Source organism: Canis lupus, chromosome 20 (genome assembly GCF_011100685.1).
Source record: "Canis lupus familiaris isolate Mischka breed German Shepherd chromosome 20, alternate assembly UU_Cfam_GSD_1.0, whole genome shotgun sequence".
NCBI classification, from domain to species: domain Eukaryota; kingdom Metazoa; phylum Chordata; class Mammalia; order Carnivora; family Canidae; genus Canis; species Canis lupus.
In genome coordinates, this window is record NC_049241.1 from 55591145 (window position 1) to 55611538 (window position 20394).

At 59.1% G+C, this 20394-nt stretch overlaps 2 protein-coding genes across 9 annotated transcripts in view; one reads left to right on the top strand and one right to left on the bottom strand.

Moving 5' to 3' along the window:
- Positions 1-13459, top strand: PLIN4 (perilipin 4). Of its 7 annotated transcripts, XM_038567726.1 has the most exons (11): positions 2-141; positions 249-319; positions 805-940; positions 1788-1846; positions 3619-4720; positions 5117-5710; positions 6008-6519; positions 6817-8719; positions 8831-9018; positions 11055-11141; positions 11214-13459. In XM_038567726.1, exons 2-11 carry the CDS (start codon positions 269-271, stop codon positions 11544-11546), a joined length of 4965 nt encoding a protein of 1654 aa, XP_038423654.1. In that variant the 5' UTR covers positions 2-141; positions 249-268; the 3' UTR covers positions 11547-13459. The 7 variants fall into 7 exon arrangements, with proteins under 7 accessions (XP_038423656.1, XP_038423653.1, XP_038423651.1 ...); XM_038567728.1 differs by having other exon boundaries at positions 1-141; positions 3619-5872; positions 5972-6519; positions 6619-8719; XM_038567725.1 differs by having other exon boundaries at positions 1-141; positions 3619-5710; positions 12996-13459.
- The window catches only part of HDGFL2 (HDGF like 2), a 22735-nt gene continuing 15782 nt past the window's right edge, over positions 13442-20394 (bottom strand). For both annotated transcript variants that reach the window (XM_038567730.1, XM_038567729.1), the window contains exons 5-16: positions 20136-20252; positions 19961-20032; positions 19011-19179; positions 18835-18910; positions 18444-18747; positions 17140-17231; positions 16091-16164; positions 15827-15897; positions 15366-15467; positions 14912-15125; positions 14143-14275; positions 13442-13745 (exon numbers count right to left, since the gene is read on the bottom strand). In XM_038567730.1, coding sequence (XP_038423658.1) covers positions 13643-13745; positions 14143-14275; positions 14912-15125; positions 15366-15467; positions 15827-15897; positions 16091-16164; positions 17140-17231; positions 18444-18747; positions 18835-18910; positions 19011-19179; positions 19961-20032; positions 20136-20252 — 1527 coding nt within the window. In that variant the 3' untranslated portion in view covers positions 13442-13642. The remainder of the gene's footprint in view (positions 13746-14142; positions 14276-14911; positions 15126-15365; positions 15468-15826; positions 15898-16090; positions 16165-17139; positions 17232-18443; positions 18748-18834; positions 18911-19010; positions 19180-19960; positions 20033-20135; positions 20253-20394) is intronic.

The window sequence follows — 20394 nt, forward strand, 5'->3', positions numbered from 1 at the left end:
GGGCCCTCCCCCAGCCCGCTGGCCGCCTGCCTCTGCTGCCGGGCCCGCGCCTGCCCCAGACCCTATAAGGCCTGGTAGCCGAGAGCTGAGCCGGCTGCCAGCTGTGCGCCTGTGGCTCCGAGGGACCCTCACACGCCCCAGGTGAGCCACGCCAGCGTGCAGCTGGGACTGGGGGTGTGGTCGGGGGGCTGCGTGGGGTGGGAGGCCTGGGGGTCCCGACTCACACGCCCTCTCGGCCCCCCTTCCAGCTGCTTACAGTATCATTACCATGTCAGCTCAGGATGAAGGAGGCCGGGATCCTCCCAAACCCAAGGGCAAGGTAAGGGGGGGTGTGGGAGGGGGAGATCCCTGGTGGGGCCCGGGAGCCCCCAGACCCTTGGGAAGGTGACCTCATGGTACTGGGGTCTGGAAGGGCTTCCCGGGGAGGACGGGAAGGCGCCCAGAGCCATGGCACTCTTCCCTCCTGTCCCAAGCTGGAGGGTGAAGGAGTGGGGAGCTCGGGCAACCCTCGGCTCCTTCCTTACTGTGTGACCTTGAACCAGCCATGGGCGTCTCTGGGTCTCAGTTTCCCTTTCTGTGAAGTGGGGGCGGTGGAGGGAAAAGGTCTTTGGGGCCCTGGGGGATGGTCTTCTCAGCTGTCTATGGGAGGCAGGCTGACTCTGCCCATTGCCCAGGCAAGGAAACTGAGACTCAGAGCGCTAACAGTCCCTGCTGGGGTCACGCAGGAGCCCAGGGCTGTCTGATGCTTTCCCCCGCCTTGCCCCAAGGCCTGGCCCTGCCAACGCTGCCCCCTGCCCCCTGTAGATCCTGGGGAGCTTCCTGGGGTCCTTGCCTGGCTTCAGTTCTGCCCGGAACCTGATGGCCAGCGCCCACGGTTCGGCGAAAGAGGCCCGGCCCGCCGCCGATCCGGCAGGTGCTTCTGCCCAGCCCGGGAATGACGGTGAGTGGACAGCGCCACGGAGGTGGGGGCTCTGGAGGCGGGTCCCTGGAGGAAAGCTCCCAGCAGGGGCTTCTGGCCATTTGGGGGTGGCTCTTATGGGCCAGAGTCATCTCAATAGACGCTGCAGGCTGGCATGCTCATTTGGTGCCAGATGTGGAAACTGAGGCATCAGTATGGCCGGTGAGTGGCCCAAAGCAGCATAAGCAGCAACAGTGGGGTTGTGAACACAGCCTGTCTCCCAGCGACGATGTCTCCTACCTTCTCAGCCCCTCCCGTCCCCCACCCCATTCCTGACGCACCACGGGCCAGGGTCTGGGTGTTCCCCGTGTCTGAGCTCACTGACGGTTTTCATCCCGGTTCCCAGAGAGACACTGGCTTCCAGGGGTCACACGGGGCGGGGGGTTCTCCGCCCTGCTGGGGCAGCCCTGGGGATGCAGAGGGCGGGTGCAGGGGAGCCTGGGGCGGGGGCGGCTCCTGGACCGGGCCTCACTCTGGGCCCGGAGCCCTGGGCAGCTGACTTCTGCTCCACATACCTGGCCCGACGGGCAGCAGGCAGCTGCGGCAGGGGCGGGGCGGGCCCCGATCGTCTTCCCGCGATGCCCCTGGGGGGAGTGTCCAGCACCCAGGCACAGAAAAGCTCCAGAGAACTTCTGCTCCAGGAGCCCAAGGAGCTCCAGGACTCAGGGTCAGACTGAGCCAGACCCATGGCTGTCCCTGGCAGGGTGGCTGGGACATTCCTGACCTTTCAGGCTGTGCCCACCGGTTGCGCAACGGGCACGGGGGTGGCTGACGCCGGCCCACATCCCTTGCCCTTCCTGGTGGCCTGACCAGCTCCTTGTCCCCGCAGCAGCCACCGCCTTGGAGCAGACGGCCAGCGGGGAGAAGCTGCTGCCACCTTCGGACAAGGTGAGAGGTGCTGGGAGAGCCTCGTGGCTCCCACCTCCTCCTGGGGGCCCTCCTAGGATGTTCGGGTGCCTGCCCCCTGAGGGGCTGTGCTGTCACAGGCCAAGGAGGGGGCAGATAGCCTGGTGTGTCCCGCTGTGGGATTCCAGCCATTGCTGCCCCTCAGCGCTTCTGTTGCCACATCTGTGAAATGGGAGCGGCACTGCCTTACCTCCGAGCACGGGCCCCAGAGAGCGCCCCCGCCCCCCCAGCACCATGGGACGGAGAACACTGGTAACTCACCGTGTGTCAGGCTTTGGGCCACGTGCTTTCTGGGCGCCGCTTGCTAGTTAATCGGCCCTGTGAGGGAGGAGTGCAGTACCCTGCACAACAGCTGAGGCACAGAGAAGGCGAGCCACCTGCCAAAGGTCACACAGCAAGGCGTGGTAGTGGTAGTGTGGTTCCTGAGCCTTGGGCGGTTGGAGGCTGCCGAGACGATGGGGACCCCCCGTGCTATCACATCCCCAAGGTCTGGCGGAGCGTAGGAACTGATGTCACGGCAAGGTGCCAGAGCCCTGTTACAACTGTCAGTGAGCACAAGCCCCTACCCTGGAGTCGTACTGCCGCTCCTCTGCCCTCAGCTCAGACAGACGGAAACGCAAAGGGTGAAGCACGCCACAGGCCCCCTGGCCCAGATTAAACCAGACCCTGGCACCCACACCCTGTTCCCTCCCCGCCGAGTCCCCACAGCCTCTCTACTCACATTAGTTGAGCACCTACTCCCTGCAAAGTGCCTCAGGCACCTTGACTCCGGTCCTCGGTCCTCCACAGTCCTCGGCGGAGGTGCTGTTTTAGCCACCGTGCCTTAGACAGAGCTCGGAGAGGGGGCTCGCCCGAGGTCACGCGGCGGGGGCTGGGGGAGGGGGCACAGAGAGCTGAGATTCAAACCAGGTCTCCGCAGGCATGGAGTCCAGATGCCCACTTGGGATGATGCGGGGCAGCAGGTGCTCACTCTGTGCCCCTCCGCCTCAGCACTGTGGCCGTTTGGAGCCAGATTGGGCTTGGTTGTGGGGCATCCCAGGGTTTGCACGGCATCCCCGGGCCTTGCTCGCTCCATGCCCGGAGCTCCCTGCCCGCCCAAGTCGAGGCAAACACAGATGTCCCCTGGAGGGCAGTATCGCACTGGTGGGGGAAACTGTACTGGCAGCTCTGAGGCCATCACGGCCCTTTGTTAGTTTAACTGACGAGAAAAACCGTCTTCTGGGACGTCAGAGATGATGAGAATCATTGACAGGATCCCAGGACTCAAACCCAATGCTCGTCCCCGTCCTTTTGCAGGTTATTATTCTTTTTTAAATGCTGTTACTTGAATATACTCATTTTAACGAGCAATGTGGTCTCCCTGCTGTAACAGGGAAACCAGGTTCGAAATCTGCCAAAAGTAAAGAGTAGGCAGGGTGAACAACGATGTCATTCAGTGACAGGCACTGCCTGAGCCCAAGTCCAGGAGTCTTGGCAAGGGTTCTGGAGGTGTAGGGACCTGCCATCAGCAATGGGGACCTACTGAATCATGGGGAACCGTCTGGCACTAGGACAGGGCTCGTCGAGGCTGGGCCCTGGAAGGCCCTGGCTGGATAACAGTGTGCAGGGAAACTATGTCAGGGTGGGGAGTAAGGAGCAGGCTTTCTGGGGGACAGTCCCCATCCCTAAGGCACACTAGAAGTCAGGTTAGCTGAAGTCTGGGGTGCAAAGCATCTCCAGTGCTCCTGTTGATGACATGTGTCCTTTCTTATCAGATGATCTCTGGGGCAAAGGACCTTGTGTGCTCCAAGATGACCAAGACCAAGGGTGCCATCTCCTCCGGGATGGCCAACATGGTAGACACAGCTAAAGGTGTGGTGCAGGGAGGCCTAGGCATGACCCGGTCTGCACTCACGGGCACCAAGGAGACTGTAGCCGGTGGAGTCACCAGTGCAGTGAATGTGGCCAAGGACACTGTCCAGACTGGTCTGGACACCACCAAGACAGTCCTGACAGGCACCAAAGACACCGTGTGCACTGGGATGACTGGTGCCATGAACGTGGCCAAAGGAGCTGTCCAGACTGGAATGGACACATCAAAGGCTGTCCTGACAGGCACTAAAGACACTGTGTGTACTGGGATGACCGGTGCCATGAACGTGGCCAAAGGAGCTGTCCAAGGAGGTCTGGACACTTCAAAGGCCGTCCTGACTGGCACTAAAGATGCTGTGTCCACTGGGGTGACAGGGGCCATGAACATGGCCAAGGGCACTGTCCAGACTGGTCTGGACACCACCAAGACTGTCCTGACAGGCACCAAAGACACCGTGTGTACCGGGATGACTGGTGCCATGAACGTGGCCAAAGGAGCTGTCCAGGGAGGTCTGGACACTTCAAAGAGTATCCTAACTGGCACCAAAGATGCCGTGTCCACTGGCATGACAGGGGCAATGAACATGGCCAAGGGCACTGTCCAGACTGGTCTGGACACCACCAAGACTGTCCTGACTGGCACCAAAGACACCGTGTGTACCGGGATGACCGGTGCCATGAACGTGGCCAAAGGAGCTGTCCAGACTGGCTTGGACACGTCAAAAGCCGTCCTGACTGGCACCAAAGATGCCGTGTCCACTGGGGTGACAGGGGCCATGAACATGGCCAAGGGCACGGTCCAGACTGGTCTGGACACCACCAAGACTGTCCTGACAGGCACCAAAGACACCGTGGGTACTGGCATGACCGGTGCCATGAACGTGGCCAAAGGAGCTGTCCAGACTGGCTTGGACACGTCAAAAGCCGTCCTGACTGGCACCAAAGATGCCGTATCCACTGGGGTGACAGGGGCCATGGACATGGCCAAGGGCACTGTTCAGACTGGTCTGGACACCACCAAGACTGTCCTGACAGGCACCAAAGACACCGTGTGTACCGGGATGATCGGTGCCATGAACGTGGCCAAAGGAGCTGTCCAGACTGGCATGGACACATCAAAGGCCGTCCTGACTGGCACCAAAGATGCCGTATCCACTGGGGTGACAGGGGCCATGGACATGGCCAAGGGCACTGTTCAGACTGGTCTGGACACCACCAAGACTGTCCTGACAGGCACCAAAGACACCGTGTGTACCGGGATGACTGGTGCCATGAACATGGCCAAAGGAGCTGTCCAGACTGGCATGGACACATCAAAGGCTGTCCTGTCAGGCACCAAAGACACCTTATCTACTGGGCTCACCGGGGCACTGGGTGCAGCCAAGGGCACGGTCCAGACTGGTCTGGACACCACCAAGACTGTCCTGACAGGCACCAAAGACACCGTGTGTACTGGGATGACCGGTGCCATGAACGTGGCCAAAGGAGCTGTCCAGACTGGCATGGACACATCAAAGGCTGTCCTGTCAGGCACCAAAGATGCCGTATCCACTGGGGTGACAGGGGCCATGAACATGGCCAAGGGCGCTGTCCAGACTGGTCTAGACACCACCAAGACAGTCCTGACAGGCACCAAAGACACCGTGTGTACTGGGATGACCGGTGCCATGAACGTGGCCAAAGGAGCTGTCCAGGGAGGTCTGGACACATCAAAGGCCGTCCTGACTGGCACTAAAGATGCCGTGTCCACTGGGGTGACAGGAGCCATGAACATGGCCAAGGGCACTGTTCAGACTGGTCTGGACACCACCAAGACAGTCCTGACAGGCACCAAAGACACCGTGTGTACTGGGATGACCGGTGCCATGAACGTGGCCAAAGGAGCTGTCCAGACTGGCATGGACACATCAAAGGCCGTCCTGACTGGCACCAAAGACACCTTATCTACTGGGCTCACCGGGGCACTGGGTGTGGCCAAGGGCACTGTTCAGACTGGTCTGGACACCACCAAGACTGTCCTGACAGGCACCAAAGACACCGTGTGTACTGGGATGACCGGTGCCATGAACGTGGCCAAAGGAGCTGTCCAGACTGGCATGGACACATCAAAGGCCGTCCTGACTGGCACCAAAGATGCCGTGTCCACTGGGATGACCGGTGCCATGAATGTGGCCAAAGGAGCTGTCCAGGGAGGTCTGGACACATCAAAGGCCGTCCTGACTGGCACTAAAGATGCCGTGTCCACTGGGGTGACAGGAGCCATGAACATGGCCAAGGGCACTGTTCAGACTGGTCTGGACACCACCAAGACTGTCCTGACAGGCACCAAAGACACCGTGTGTACTGGGATGACCGGTGCCATGAACGTGGCCAAAGGAGCTGTCCAGACTGGCATGGACACATCAAAGGCTGTCCTGTCAGGCACCAAAGATGCCGTATCCACTGGGGTGACAGGGGCCATGAACATGGCCAAGGGCGCTGTCCAGACTGGTCTAGACACCACCAAGACAGTCCTGACAGGCACCAAAGACACCGTGTGTACTGGGATGACCGGTGCCATGAACGTGGCCAAAGGAGCTGTCCAGGGAGGTCTGGACACATCAAAGGCCGTCCTGACTGGCACTAAAGATGCCGTGTCCACTGGGGTGACAGGAGCCATGAACATGGCCAAGGGCACTGTTCAGACTGGTCTGGACACCACCAAGACAGTCCTGACAGGCACCAAAGACACCGTGTGTACTGGGATGACCGGTGCCATGAACGTGGCCAAAGGAGCTGTCCAGACTGGCATGGACACATCAAAGGCCGTCCTGACTGGCACCAAAGACACCTTATCTACTGGGCTCACCGGGGCACTGGGTGTGGCCAAGGGCACTGTTCAGACTGGTCTGGACACCACCAAGACTGTCCTGACAGGCACCAAAGACACCGTGTGTACTGGGATGACCGGTGCCATGAACGTGGCCAAAGGAGCTGTCCAGACTGGCATGGACACATCAAAGGCCGTCCTGACTGGCACCAAAGATGCCGTGTCCACTGGGATGACCGGTGCCATGAATGTGGCCAAAGGAGCTGTCCAGGGAGGTCTGGACACATCAAAGGCCGTCCTGACTGGCACTAAAGATGCCGTGTCCACTGGGGTGACAGGAGCCATGAACATGGCCAAGGGCACTGTTCAGACTGGTCTGGACACCACCAAGACTGTCCTGACAGGCACCAAAGACACCGTGTGTACTGGGATGACTGGTGCCATGAATGTGGCCAAAGGAGCTGTCCAGACTGGCATGGACACATCAAAGGCCGTCCTGACTGGCACCAAAGACACCTTATCTACTGGGCTCACCGGGGCACTGGGTGTGGCCAAGGGCACTGTTCAGACTGGTCTGGACACCACCAAGACTGTCCTGACAGGCACCAAAGACACCGTGTGTACTGGGATGACCGGTGCCATGAACGTGGCCAAAGGAGCTGTCCAGACTGGCATGGACACATCAAAGGCTGTCCTGTCAGGCACCAAAGATGCCGTGTCCACTGGGGTGACAGGGGCCATGAACATGGCCAAGGGCACTGTCCAGACTGGTCTAGACACCACCAAGACTGTCCTGACAGGCACCAAAGACACCGTGTGTACTGGGATGACTGGTGCCATGAATGTGGCCAAAGGAGCTGTCCAGGGAGGTCTGGACACTTCAAAGAGTATCGTGACTGGCACCAAAGATGCAGTGTCCACTGGGGTGACAGGGGCCATGGACATGGCCAAGGGAACCTTTCAGACTGGTCTGGACACCACCAAGACTGTCCTGACAGGCACCAAAGACACCGTGTGTACTGGCATGACCAGTGCCATGAACGTGGCCAAAGGAGCTGTCCAGACTGGCATGGACACATCAAAGGCCGTCCTGTCAGGCACCAAAGACACCTTATCTACTGGGCTCACCGGGGCACTGGGTGTGGCCAAGGGCACGGTCCAGACTGGTCTGGACACCACCAGGACTGTCCTGACAGGCACCAAAGACACCGTGTGTACTGGGATGACCGGTGCCATGAATGTGGCTAAAGGGGCTGTCCAGACTGGCTTGGACACGTCAAAAGCAGTCCTAACTGGTACAAAAGATACAGTGTCCACTGGGGTGACAGGGGCCATGAAAATGGCCAAGGGCACGGTCCAGACTGGTCTGGACACCACCAAGACTGTCCTGACAGGCACTAAAGACACTGTATGTACTGGGATGACCGGTGCCATGAACGTGGCCAAAGGAGCTGTCCAGGGAGGTCTGGACACTTCAAAGACTATCCTAACTGGCACCAAAGATGCCGTATCCACTGGGGTGACAGGGGCCATGAACATGGCCAAGGGCACTGTCCAGACTGGTCTGGACACCACCAAGACTGTCCTGGCAGGCACCAAAGACACCATGTGTACTGGGATGACTGGTGCCATGAATGTGGCCAAAGGAGCTGTCCAGGGAGGTCTGGACACTTCGAAGACTATCCTAACTGGCACCAAAGACACCCTATCTACTGGGCTCACTGGGGCATTGGGTGTAGCCAAGGGCACGGTCCAGACTGGTCTGGACACCACCAAGACAGTCCTGACAGGCACCAAAGAAACAGTTTCCACTGGACTCTCAGGAGCAGGGAGTGTGGCCAAAGGGGCAGTGCAGACCATCCAGAGTTGGTTACCAGGTACCCAGGATACCGTCTGGAGTGGACTCACCAGTTACAGTGGCCCAGACAAAGGAGGGAAACAAACCATCCTGAGACCCCTGGAGGCTCTATCCTCTGGAGTAGCCAGTGCCCCAGACACCCTGTGTGCAGGCCTGGACCTTGCCAGGGAAGCCACCGCTGTGGCAACATTCACTCAAGGGGCCTCGCCGGGCAGGGAGGATGCAGGGCCTGCAGCCACCACATGTGTCCCCGAAGGAGCCATGAGCTTTGCAATGCTCGGGGCTGAGCTGGGGAAACTGGGGGATATTTTCTACCCCATGGATGCCAAGGAGCAAGGTGAGAACCGCACAGCTGGGCCCCACTTCCCATGGGCCTGGCTTCTGTAAGACCCGAGCCCCGGATTCTCCAGGGGCCTCTCAGATTGAGTAATCCTGTCTTCCTTTCCAGCTCAGCTTGCTGCCTCCGAACCTGGGCCAAAGGTACTCACGGCCGACCAGGGCAGCTACTTTGTGCGTCTGGGTGACCTAGCCCCTGGCTTCCGCCAGCGGGCTTTTGAGCATGCCCTGAGCCACCTGCAGCACCGCCAGTTCCAGGCCAGGGGCGCGCTGGCCCAGCTGGAGGACTCCTTCCAGGTGGTAAGAGCCTTCCTCTCCCCCTGGCACCTTCCTCAGATTATCTCCCCCTGAACCCCCAGGCACGTGCGGTGACCGGTAAGCATGTACGGCGCGAGGATCCACTGGCACAGGCCTTCCCCACGGCTGACAGCTAACACTTGTGCCGCTTCCGCTGCACCGGGAGCGCTGAGCTGCACAGTCCGGCAGCAGCAACCCGCAGTGGCTGAGGCAGGTGGTGAGGGACCCCTAGCTCTGAGGACCTCCAGGTTCCCGAGGTCATGGGTCATGGGTTTTAGATGTTCAGCTACATCAGCCCCACTTACACATGCAGTGAAGAGCCTGGCAATGCCGCCTGAATCAGGATCCCCGGGGTGTGCCCGCACAACTGTGTTTTTAATTGGTGCCCTGGGGGCTCCAGTGAGCCCCAGTTTGAAGACTATTGGTCCATTCCAGTGGGAACAGTCACAACAAGGATGATCAGGCCCCAGGGACGCTGGGACATTTGTAGCTGTCACAACTGCAGGAGAAGGTGCTTCTGACATCGAGGAGGTGAGGCCAGGGATGCTGCCCAGCCCCCACCCAGCACCCAGGACTGAGTGGTGGCCTGACCCAATGGGTTTTGCTAGGGCGTCACTCTGGCTGCTGATGGGAAAATGGGCTGGACCCAGGAGATCAGTGAGGTTTCCACAAAAATTATGGCAACTGTTGGATGGTGGGGCCACCAGGGAGGGGCAGGGGCAGCGAGAGGCACCCATGTCCTCCTGGAAGTGCCTCCGAGGCAGGCTGACAAGGTCTACAGGTGGGCTCCATAGGAGCCATGGGAGGCATGAGAGAGAGGAACCCTAAGACATTTTGGAGCTTAAAAAAAAATTTTTTTTTGAGTATTTTATTTAAGTAATGTCTACACCCAACAGCCCGCTCGAACTCACAACTCTGAGATCAAGAGTCGGCCAGGCATCTCTGCTTGGGAGATTTTTAGCAGGGGACCCTGGGGGAGGTGCTGAGTGGGTTGAGGTGAACATGGAGAGTTTGATTTTGGATGGGGCACTGGAGCTGACCAGCAGGCCCCAGATGGGAGTTCCTGCAGGGTGAGCTGGGAGTCCACACCTGGCCCACACTCTGCCCACCCACCAGCTGCTGGGACAAGGGAGATTGTTTAACTGGTGGTGGGGTGGGGAGGCTCCTATGTGCCGGGGACTCAACAATCTAGGAAGAGGGGATCCCTGGGTGGCTCAGAGGTTTAGAGCTACCTTTGGCCCAGGGCGTGATCCTGGAGACCTGGGATTGAGTCCCACATCGGGCTCCCTGCATGGACCCTGCTTCTCTCTCTGCCTGTGTCTCTGCCTCTCTCTGTATCTCCCATGAATAAATAAATAAATTAATTAAAAAAAAAAAAACAATCTAGGAAGAAAAGCCGCCAAAAGAACTTCCACCCACGAGGCGGAGGGGGGTGGGTAGATAAACAGCAAGGAAACAAACATCCAACATCCACAGTAACTCAACAGAGATGTGCCTATAAGGAGAATAATGAAACCTGGCAGGGAGGGACTAGGGGCCACTGCACTGGGTGGCCAGGGAAGGCCTCACCTGGAGCCAAGACTGGATGGGCACCACATGAAAGGCCAGAGGAAGCATACTCCAGGCTGAACAGGCAGCATGTGCAAATGCTCTGAGGCAGAGGCATGTTGGAAGTGGTCAGAAGACAAAATGAGGCCAGTGTGTCCAGAGCGGAGCATGACAGAGTGTCAGTAGGAGATGAGGTCTGGGAAGTCCCAGGAAGCAGACCCTGTAGGCCATGGTGAGGAGCTAGATTGTATCCAAAGGGCACTGGGGAACCATGGAAGGATTTTGAACTGGGAACTGATGGTTTGTTATTTGGTCTCTGACAAGCCCAAAAAGAATATGGATTATTGTCTATCCTGGCACAGCTGGCTCTAAACTTGTGGCTTTTCCACCATGGAAAGGTCTGGACACAAGGCCCCAGGGCCAGGGCCAGGAATATCCCCAGGGCAGTGTGTGAAAGGACCCTGCTGAGAAGCTGTAATTTATCTTTCTAGATTGAAAAGGCCAAGCAGGCTCCAGAAGACCAGTCATGGCTGGACCAGAGTCCGAGCAGCAGACTGGAAGAAGGCATTCCCCAAGAGGTGTGTAACAGAGGGCCGCGGCTCCCTCTCCTCCCTCAACCCCAGCTTACCTCACCACCCCGTCTCCCACAGGTGCCGGACTCCGGGGCTCTGTCCAGGGCCTGCAGCCTCATCCAGCAGCTCCACGTGGCCTACAGCTCCCTGGCCTCCGGCCTCCAAGGCCTCCCCTCTGAGCTCCAGCAGCAGGTCGGGCGGGCGCGCCACAGCCTCTGTGAGCTCTACAGCCTCGTCTCCTCGGCCAGCTCCGTGGAAGAGCTGCCGGCAGAGCGCCTGGCCCAGAGCCGCGGGGCTGTGTGCCAGGCATGGCGGGAGCTGGAGCAGCTGCTGGAGAGTGTGCAGCACGGCCCACCGCTCTGTTGGCTGGTGGGGCCCTTTGCCCTGCACCCCACTGGGCAGCAGCTGTAGGTCCCTCCTGCCCACAGAGCCCTCTGCCGAGCCTTCTCTCCAGCCCCCACCAACTCCCTAAAGGCCGGACCCTACAGGCTGGTGCTGCCTGGCACCAGCAGGAGCACCAACTACTGGAGTTCGGCCGTGTGCACACCCAGCTCTGGCCCTACCTATGCCGTCTACCCTTTCCTCCCAAGGACCCCTGGGCCTTCTCCTGGCCTAGGGGCCCAGGGCTGCTATGACTGCTGACAGAGGGCCTTTGCCTGAAAGTCTCAACCAAGCACTCCAATTAGGAAAGAGAAGTGGAAACATGCCTAGGTCTAGAAGGTTCTCCATTCAGCAGCCTCCATTAGGAGCCCCTTTATCTTTGGGGCACCCCAGTCTGGGTCCATCCTGGGCTCCTGGAGCTTTGTCCTCACCCCAGAAGCATACACCCTGGCTCTCAGCAACCATGTTCTGTTATACCAGAAAGTACCAGAATATTACTGTCACCTGGCGGCAGGCTCCTACCGCCTCTGCTGATGCCCGGTGTGGCCGAGGGGCTCTGAGTGTGATGCTGCAGCAGCCACCAACTATGCCTATGCACTGGCCCAGCTGGGGGACCAGACTGGGGGGCCCTGCCGCCTCAGCGCATCCCCCTACCCCGCCCTGCGCTGATGTTTTGTGGTCCCAAAGGCCCCTGGGCTGAGGCTAAGGAAGGAGAGGGCTTCCCCATGGGGTGGGAGTGGGGCCCCAAGGGTAATGAGATAAAATATGCTCAACATGGTCCCACGCTCAGCCCAGGCTGGAGAATAGGGGCTAGGACGCCTGCAGCATCCCCTCCTTCCTGGCCACACTGTCCCCAAACGCCCAGGGAAGCCACGTGAGATGGATGGCACGTGGGGAAGCTGAGGTGCTCCCTCACTGGGCTTCACCTGTCCTCCAGCTGGGGAGAACCCTGTCAGGCAAGCCCTGCTTCCTGGAACCATATCCCACCTACAACTCCTGCATTAGGCCACCTCCCTCCCTTAAGGGGACTTGAGGTGCCTTCATACCACCCTCTTCTCAGAAATGACTGGGGGCTCCAAGCTCAGGACGAGAGGCCAGCCTTCCCCAAAGGGCTGCTGTTGGCTCCTGGGAGCCAGCGGTGGTGAAACCAGCAGGGGGCGGGGGGGGGGGGCAAGTCAGAAAGCCCCTCAGGCTTGTCCCTCCTCAGTCTCCACCACAGGTGGAGGCGCTGGGCACACAGTCATTCACACAAACTGAGCACAGTGACTGGAGCTTATATCCAGCCAGACCAAACAGGGGATGCCAGGCCCAGGAAGTGCCACACTGCACCATGACCTCGGCTGAGATGGAGGCACTTGGCCAGGGGCAAGGTGGAGGACACACAGTGGACACCACCGTTTAACCAGCAACTGCCGTGTGCAGGTACCTGGCTGGGAGCTGCACACAGGTCTGTCTGCCGACCCTGGGTTCACTTTACAGGTGAGGAATGAGAAGCTCAGAATGGGAGTGCCACTTGTCCAAGGTCACAGAGCAAGACCTGCCCCCAACACTCACACCCTCTGAATGGCAAGGACAACGGCTAGCTCACAGCAACCCCGAAGCCTGAATGGCTTGAGTGCCCCTGAGCTGCTGCTTCGGGGGCCCCAGAACCACCTGCAGCCTGGGTAGGAACAGGAATGGGAGCAAGGCTCTGCAAGACTGTCTGGGGTCAAACCACAGCCTCCACTTGAGGATGCATTACGTCTGAAAAGGCCTCCCCCCTCCCCTCTCCCCTCTCCTTCACCGTCAGCCCTGCAGGCCCAGACCCAGCAAGGGCAGTGTCAGAGCATTTGCTGTGAACAGTGACCTTGTGGCTTAAACCCTTTGTCCCTGGACGAGCCCTGGACAGCTGTACCAGCAACACTAGAAAATCGAGCCAATAAAAGTGACTTTCATTAAAAAAACCCTTTATAGTCATTTCATGTCGGTTGGAAATCACAGAAGTTAGGCAGAAAAACAACCCAGGGGACAGATACAAAGGGACAGCATGGCGTTTCCCCAACAGGTCTCTGCTCCGCAGGTGGCGGGTGGGGGCCGGGGCAGGCCTGGGGCATCTACGCGTGACAGGTGGGCCTGGCCGCCAGGGCTCAGCTGTCCTCCTCGTCCAGGGACTCCGAGTCCATCCGCACCCTTGCACGCTCCTGCCGCTCCTTCCCGGGTGCATCCAGCTCGGAGCCCTCCCGCGCATTGCTGGTGGGAGCACAGCGCGGTGGGGGTGAGCCCTTGGCCTGCCACCTCCAGCAGACACTCGAGCACTCTAGGAGCACAGCCCGTGTCCAAAGCCTCCCACACCGCCCCAGCCAGGCCCCCGCCAAGCACAGGCAGGCCCAGGGTCCTCAGCACGGCGACGCCAGCTTCAAGCAGCTCATGGTGCCCACTCCCGGAGTGCCAGGAGGAGGCAATCCTCCAAGGGGCCGGGCCCAGAGCAGCTTGGAGCTGCAGAGCAATCTTGATGGGGGACCTGAGGGTCAGCTGCAAAGGTGAGGGTGGGACAGGTCCCTGTGGCCATCGCCAGAACAAGCAGCCCACACCGTGGAGGCCTTCTCGGGAAGCAGCCTCTGGAGCCATGGCCCTTGGCAATACTTACTCATTGTGTAATGGCTCTTCAGAGGAGCCACAGCCCAGCCCCTCCTCGGAGTTCTGTCCTCCCTCCTGCTCCTTGTCTTCCATGCTCTCTCCTTTCTGGGATGTGGCCTCACCATTCACCGGGGCCGAGAGATCTGGCGGGAGAAAGGCTCATGGGACCCTGTAGCCCTGTCCGCCAAGAGCAAGCAAGTGAGCTGGTTCGGGGCCAGGGGCCCTGAAGGAGCCTCCACCGGCCTTGAGGTCCCTGACCCCGGGCATGCCCACATCCCCCACCCCTGCACCTCTCAGAGGCACCTCCCAGATGGCCCCAGCCCATATAAGTCTAAAGATGAAGAAGCCAGTAAATGAGTGGCCAAGGGCAACAGGAAAAAGCTTGCTAGGTGCTTGGACAGAAAAAAGGTGATGCCCCCTGCAGGGCGTCCCTGAGCCATCCTGCCCCAGTCTGAAGGAACACCTCTCAGCAGCAGCATGGGCACCACTTAACCCCAGCAGGAAGAAGGTCCTCCCATTTGGTAAGGACCAGTGCCACAGCCCCTATGGGAGATAACCTCTTTCATCCTAGCAACGCTCCCACACATGGCCCACCCCACCGCACACATGGCCTCCAGTGCTGCCTGGCTCTGAGGGTCTCTGAGCAGCTCAGGTGTGTGTGTGCACACCAGACCTCAGCAACTGTGGGGACACAGCCAGGCATGCAGAGTGCCAGCAGGAACATGCCACTCCCACTATGGGGCACGGGGAACGCAGAGGGCTCTTGCCCTGCTCCTTACCAGCATTCGCCTCGTCCTCTACCCTCTCCATGGGAGCCTCCTCTCCAGCCAGCGCCTCCTCGGCCTTCTCCACCTCGGCCCTTTCCTTCTCCACCCCAGCTCTGGTCGCCTTCTGGATGGCCTCAATCTTTGGTCCCAGGACCCGAGATTTGAGCCGGGTGTAGACCTCCGCGGCCTTCTCCATCACCTCCTTGTTGGCCTTGTAACGGCGGATCTGGCCGGCAAGAGGCCTGGCTCAGGAGATGCAGCTGGTCTCACCCCCCGCCAGAGACCCGCCCCCAGGGCTGCCACCCCTGGCAGTGCCTCCCATGACCACAGCACAGCGCACTCCTGCCTGCCGGCTCACCAGTGTCCTCCTTGACCAAGAGCTGCTGTGGCCAGGAACCCAGGCTCCCTGGGCACACCCCTGCCTTGCCCGCCACCAGCCCCTTCCAATGCTGGAATGCCACCGTACCTTCTTCAATGTGGCCACCACATCTGTGTTCTTCTGCAGGATCTGTGAGGTCACCTGTAGGGTTCCTAGCTCCTCTAGTGCGTTCAGACACCTCTTCACATCCTGGGGGGCGGGGGGGTGAGTGAGGAGGGACAGCACCTAGCTGAAGAACCCTATGGGGCCCTGTGGGGCTCCCTGGGTGGCGGGGGCGGGGAGGGAGTGCCAGGGGACCCCAGGGACAGTGACTGTGCTGCAGAACTTGGGAGGGCTGGCTGGCACCACCTTGTGGAGATGCTAAGCAATGCACCTGAGGTGGCCAACTTGGGCCCTCCGTGAAGACACCCAGAAGAACAAAGACCCTGGGTTTGCCTTGGTTTCCTAAGACTTCTAGAGGGAGCTGCCTCCCTCTAGAGGACTGGGGGACTCCCTGGTTTAGAGGATGTGGCTGTGCCGTGGCCTCGGGGCCCTGACAAGGACCTCACCGGATTGTCAACTTTCAGGGCGAACTTGATCTCACTGTGCAGCTTCTGTAGCTTCTCCTCCACGGAAGGTTCTGCAGCCAGGAGAGAAGGCAGCAGCTGGGCTTGCGCAGGGCCAAGGGAGCCACCTGGCTTGGACCCCCACACCCAACCGGTTCCCACAACCCCTTTGTCGGTGCTGCCTGAGGACCTGCCCCAGCACCACCGAGGTGACAGGAGCCAGCTTCTCAGCACCACCTCCTCCCTTTCAGTGATCCGGCTCCCTACCTTTCTTTTTCTCAACCTTCCGGTCAGGTGGGAACCCTTCTGACCGCTTCCGGGTTCGCTCCACCTTCGCAGGCCTGTGAAGTCACACTCCTTAGTCCCGCCCATCCCGGCCACTGGTGTCCTTGAGTGTGTGGTGATGGACCCACAGCCACTGTGAGGAACACCCTCAGGGGGCCCTGGAAGCTGGGATGGGGTGGGTCAGGCCCATCATGACCTGGTCTAGGCAGGTACCTGAAGCGACCGGGAAGGTGACACAAGCAACCTCGGGTTCTTTCCAGCAAATGACATCAAGTCTTAGAATTACCATTATTAATATGCAACTGAGGGTTAGTTGCTTCTTTTTTTTTTTTTTTTTAAAGATTTTATTTATTTATTCATAGAGACAGAGAGAGGCAGAGGCACAGGGAGAAACAGGCATCATACAGAGAGCCTGACGTGGGACTTGATCCAGTGTCTCCAGGATCACACCCTGGGCTGCAGGCGGCGCCAAACCACTGTGCCACTGGAGCTGCCCGGGTGAGTGGCTTCTTAACAAAAACCTGGGTGAATGAATTACGGAAAGGTAGCCCAATTTGACGCCCATTTCCAGAGCTCAGACTTGATGTTCTACTTGGCAGCTGGCTGCCAAATCCCATGGGCAGGTTCACTCACTGATGCCGGAATCCCAATTGGCCAGCGAGCAGGGAAAGGAACAGTGTCCTGCCTTGGTGCGCCTTGGACATAGGGTCTCAGAACCACTGGTCACTTTCCTGGGGAGTGTCCTGGCCCCACCTTGATGCCAGGAGCACCCTCAGTGTGACACCACAGATATGGAGTGGTATCCCCTGGGGGTGGAATCTCAATCCCAGAGCAGTGCCTCCTACATAAGCTGATGGGGCACCAAGAATGGGACACTTAGATTGGATCTAAGGCTAAATTTGGAAATCGGGTCCCTTCCAAAAGGGGTGAGGGGTAATGGGTCCCCAGTAGGCTGAGAACCACAGGGACCAGCATGGGGCAACCTGGACCCCCAGGTAGTTGTGGCAGAAAGAGGCAAAGCGGGTGCTGACCTGGCTCGGGGCCTCTCCTCGGGGCGCCCTCTCTTCTCCTTCTGGCTGGGTCTCCTCGTAGGCTCTGTGCTTTGTCTTGCTGTCTTCTTTGCCTGCAGCGGCCAGAGAAAGGGAAGGCTGGAATGGTGGGCAGTGGGGGCTCTCCTCCTTAGAGATATAGCCGGACACTTCCTGCCACCACCTCTGCACTGCTGGGAATTGGTGTAATGGGCAGGATGAGGTGGGAAGGACTCGTGTCCAGTCTGTTCCCAGGCAGTGGCCTCTTAGGCCCTAAAAGGACTACTCCCTCAATGGGTGGGGCAACCCCACCGCACACATTCCTCCTGTCTTGGTCTCCTTTTTGTGATCAAAGGAAGAGAGAAAAAGAACAAAGTATTGTCTTGCTTCCCCCGTCCTCCTATTATATGGGGCTCCATCTAGAAGGTGACAGGCCCAGAAAGTCAGGCTCAGATTCAGGTGGACCACACAGTGGGCAGTAGACAGGCCTGCAGGGACTGCACAGTGCTTGATGGTCATTACCAAGGCTCATCAGAGGCCTCCTAACTGCTCCGGGCTCACCCAGAGTCCCGCCTCCCCACAGCAGCACCAGAGGGTGCCCGTGAGCATCTGAGTCAAGTCCTCACCAGTCCACAGCCCTCCAGGGCTCCCACTTCACTGAAAACCCAAGTCTTCCCTCTCTGTCCCCAAGGCCCCGCTCAACCTGCCCATCCCCTCCCTATGCTCCCTGACCCCCTCTCTCCCCTTCACCCACTCTGCTCCAGCCACACGGACTCCTGGCTAATTCTTCCAACATACCAGGCCCATGCTGCCCCAGGACGTTTGCATGGACTATACCCTCTGCCTAGAGTGCCGTCCCCACCAGGTAGCTTTCCAGACCACCTCTCACTTTGTCCTGATCCTTACTTAATGGCACCTTCTCAACAAAAGCCTTTAGAGTTTACCCTACCTAAAACAGAAAACCTCACCCCAACAGCTTATGCCCCCCGACCTTGCTTTCTTTTTCTTATTTTTTCTTTCCGACCTTGCTTTCTTGTTCTTAGCAATGAACAGTCTGAAATGCATCTCATGTTGTCCCATCTCTCTTGCTTGAATGTCAGCTTTCACGGTGGGGGTCTCTGTCTCATTCATTGCTTTATCACTACATCCCTGGCCCTTAGGTCCTAGCACAGCACCCAGCACACAGTTGGTGCTCATTCAATGTGTGGAAGTCAGGAATGGACTTGTCGGAAGGGGTGGGTGTGACAGAGAAGCCCCTTGGTCACTACCCTCCCCAGGAGTTCAGGACGCACCCCAACAGCACACACCTCTCTCTGCAGCTCAGCCTCAGGCCCTGAGTCAGAGGAAGACTGTGGTCCCCGGCCCCGGCCCTTGCGGCCACGCTTTCTGACGGGCTCATCCTCGTCCCCAAGCTCATCCCCGCTACTGCCCCCGCTGGCCGGGGCCTCCCCGCGTTCACGCTCGCGCCTCCGCTCCTTTTCTTCCTTTTCCTGTTCGCGGAGCCTTCGCAGCTCCTCCTCCTGCTCCCTGCGCCGCCTGGCTTCTAGCTCACGCCGCCTCTCCTCATCCCGGCGCTTCCACTCGCTGATGCGGTCGACCTCATCGCTGTCACTGGGGGTGCATGCCAGTTAGAGGACCAAGGTCCCGGGCCCACCCACATAACCCTAGCCCATCACCCACCTGTTGCTGCTCACCCACCTGTCACTACTTGAGCTAGTCGGGGGCCGCTCAGGCTTTGGCTTCCGCCCACGTGGTTTTGGAGGTGGCTTCTCCGCTACAGCAAAGGAGAGTATGGCCTTGTCTACCCAGGTTCTCTTCCTCAGGGTGGCCCCCAAGGCAGTCAGAGGTGAGGGGGCACCCCGCCGGGACCCTACCTGGCTTCCTGCCCCGAGGAGGTTTCTTTACAGACACATCCGAGTCGGAAGAGGAGGAAGAGGAGGAGGAGGAGGAGGAGGACGGCGCTGACCTGGCCACAGCCACTGGCTCGACCTTTGCTCCATCGGATTCTGCTTTGGAGTCGGAGTCGGAGGCCGAAGGTGCCTTCTAAGAGGGACCAGGGCATGGTCAGCAGAACACAGGCCAAGGACAGTGCCAGCCCCTTGCAGCCCCTGACCTACAAACCTCTGCCTTCCTCCATCTAGAAACACTTCCTGTTGGCCAGGAATCACAGGCAGCCCCAGATGTGCCTGCAGCCACCTGATCATTCAGCTCAGTCATGGTGGGTGATGCCCCCAGGCCTCACCCTCTCCTTGGTGAAAAGGGGGAGGCAGAGAAAGCCACTGTTGTTTCCAGTGGTTAAAACTCTTTCTAACACAAAATTTGGCCTGGAGGCCCAATTAGATGAGCTCCCCTCCTCCTGCTATCTCTGCCCACCTCCTATCTCCCCACATACTCACTTGTGCACACATGCACACACTGCTCACAGCATCTGTGCATACACATATACGTGACAGGCTTGCATTCTCTTCCACACACAAACTCTCCCTCTCTCACGTGGGGCCCCTATGAGCACCTTGCTACTTCCTTCCAGAGCCAAGGTTCTAGTATCCCGGTTCCCAAACCGGTCTCTATGTTCCTCTCGGGAGCAGTAGTGGCCTGGCGCTCCTCGGCTCCAGAAAAGTGCTCTGCACACACCCAACTCAGAAACTATGGGTGAGGCCATCAGTGGAGCCAGAGGTGGAAGATGGTGGTCCCAAGGGCACTATGGCCTGTTCCCTACCCTCCTCCAAAAAAGACGGACTGTAACCATGGACAGTGCCTGGTGACCATGGAGAGATCTCTCAGGGTTTCCTACAGATAAGCAGTGGGAACAAAACACCTCTACCTTTTTCTTCCGTCCTGCAAGGGGGCCCCGCCGAGGTGCCCGGACCACAGCTTTCTTCTCGGGGGTGAAGTCCTGGGCAGAGAGAAGGGGCCTGAGCATGGGCCCCTCTGGCTGGCCACTGCTCAGCTCCCATGTGTGCATGTCTGCCCGCCCACAAAGCCAGCCACCTGCTCACCTGGTCACTGGTCTTCTCTGACTCAGATGAGCTTTCTGAGTTCTCCTCCTCAGAAGGGGACACACTGGCTTGATCCAGGTCACTGGAAGCCTTTCGAGTTCGTTTTGAGACTGACATCTAGAAGGCAAGCAGCCCAAACAGATCAGCCATCAGAAAGCCTTGTGTGTTTTGCTGAGCTGTCTCCTGCCTGGCCACTTGCACCCCGGAAAGAGCTGAGGTTCTGGAACCTCTGGGAGGAGGCAGGGACTGTTTTGAGGAT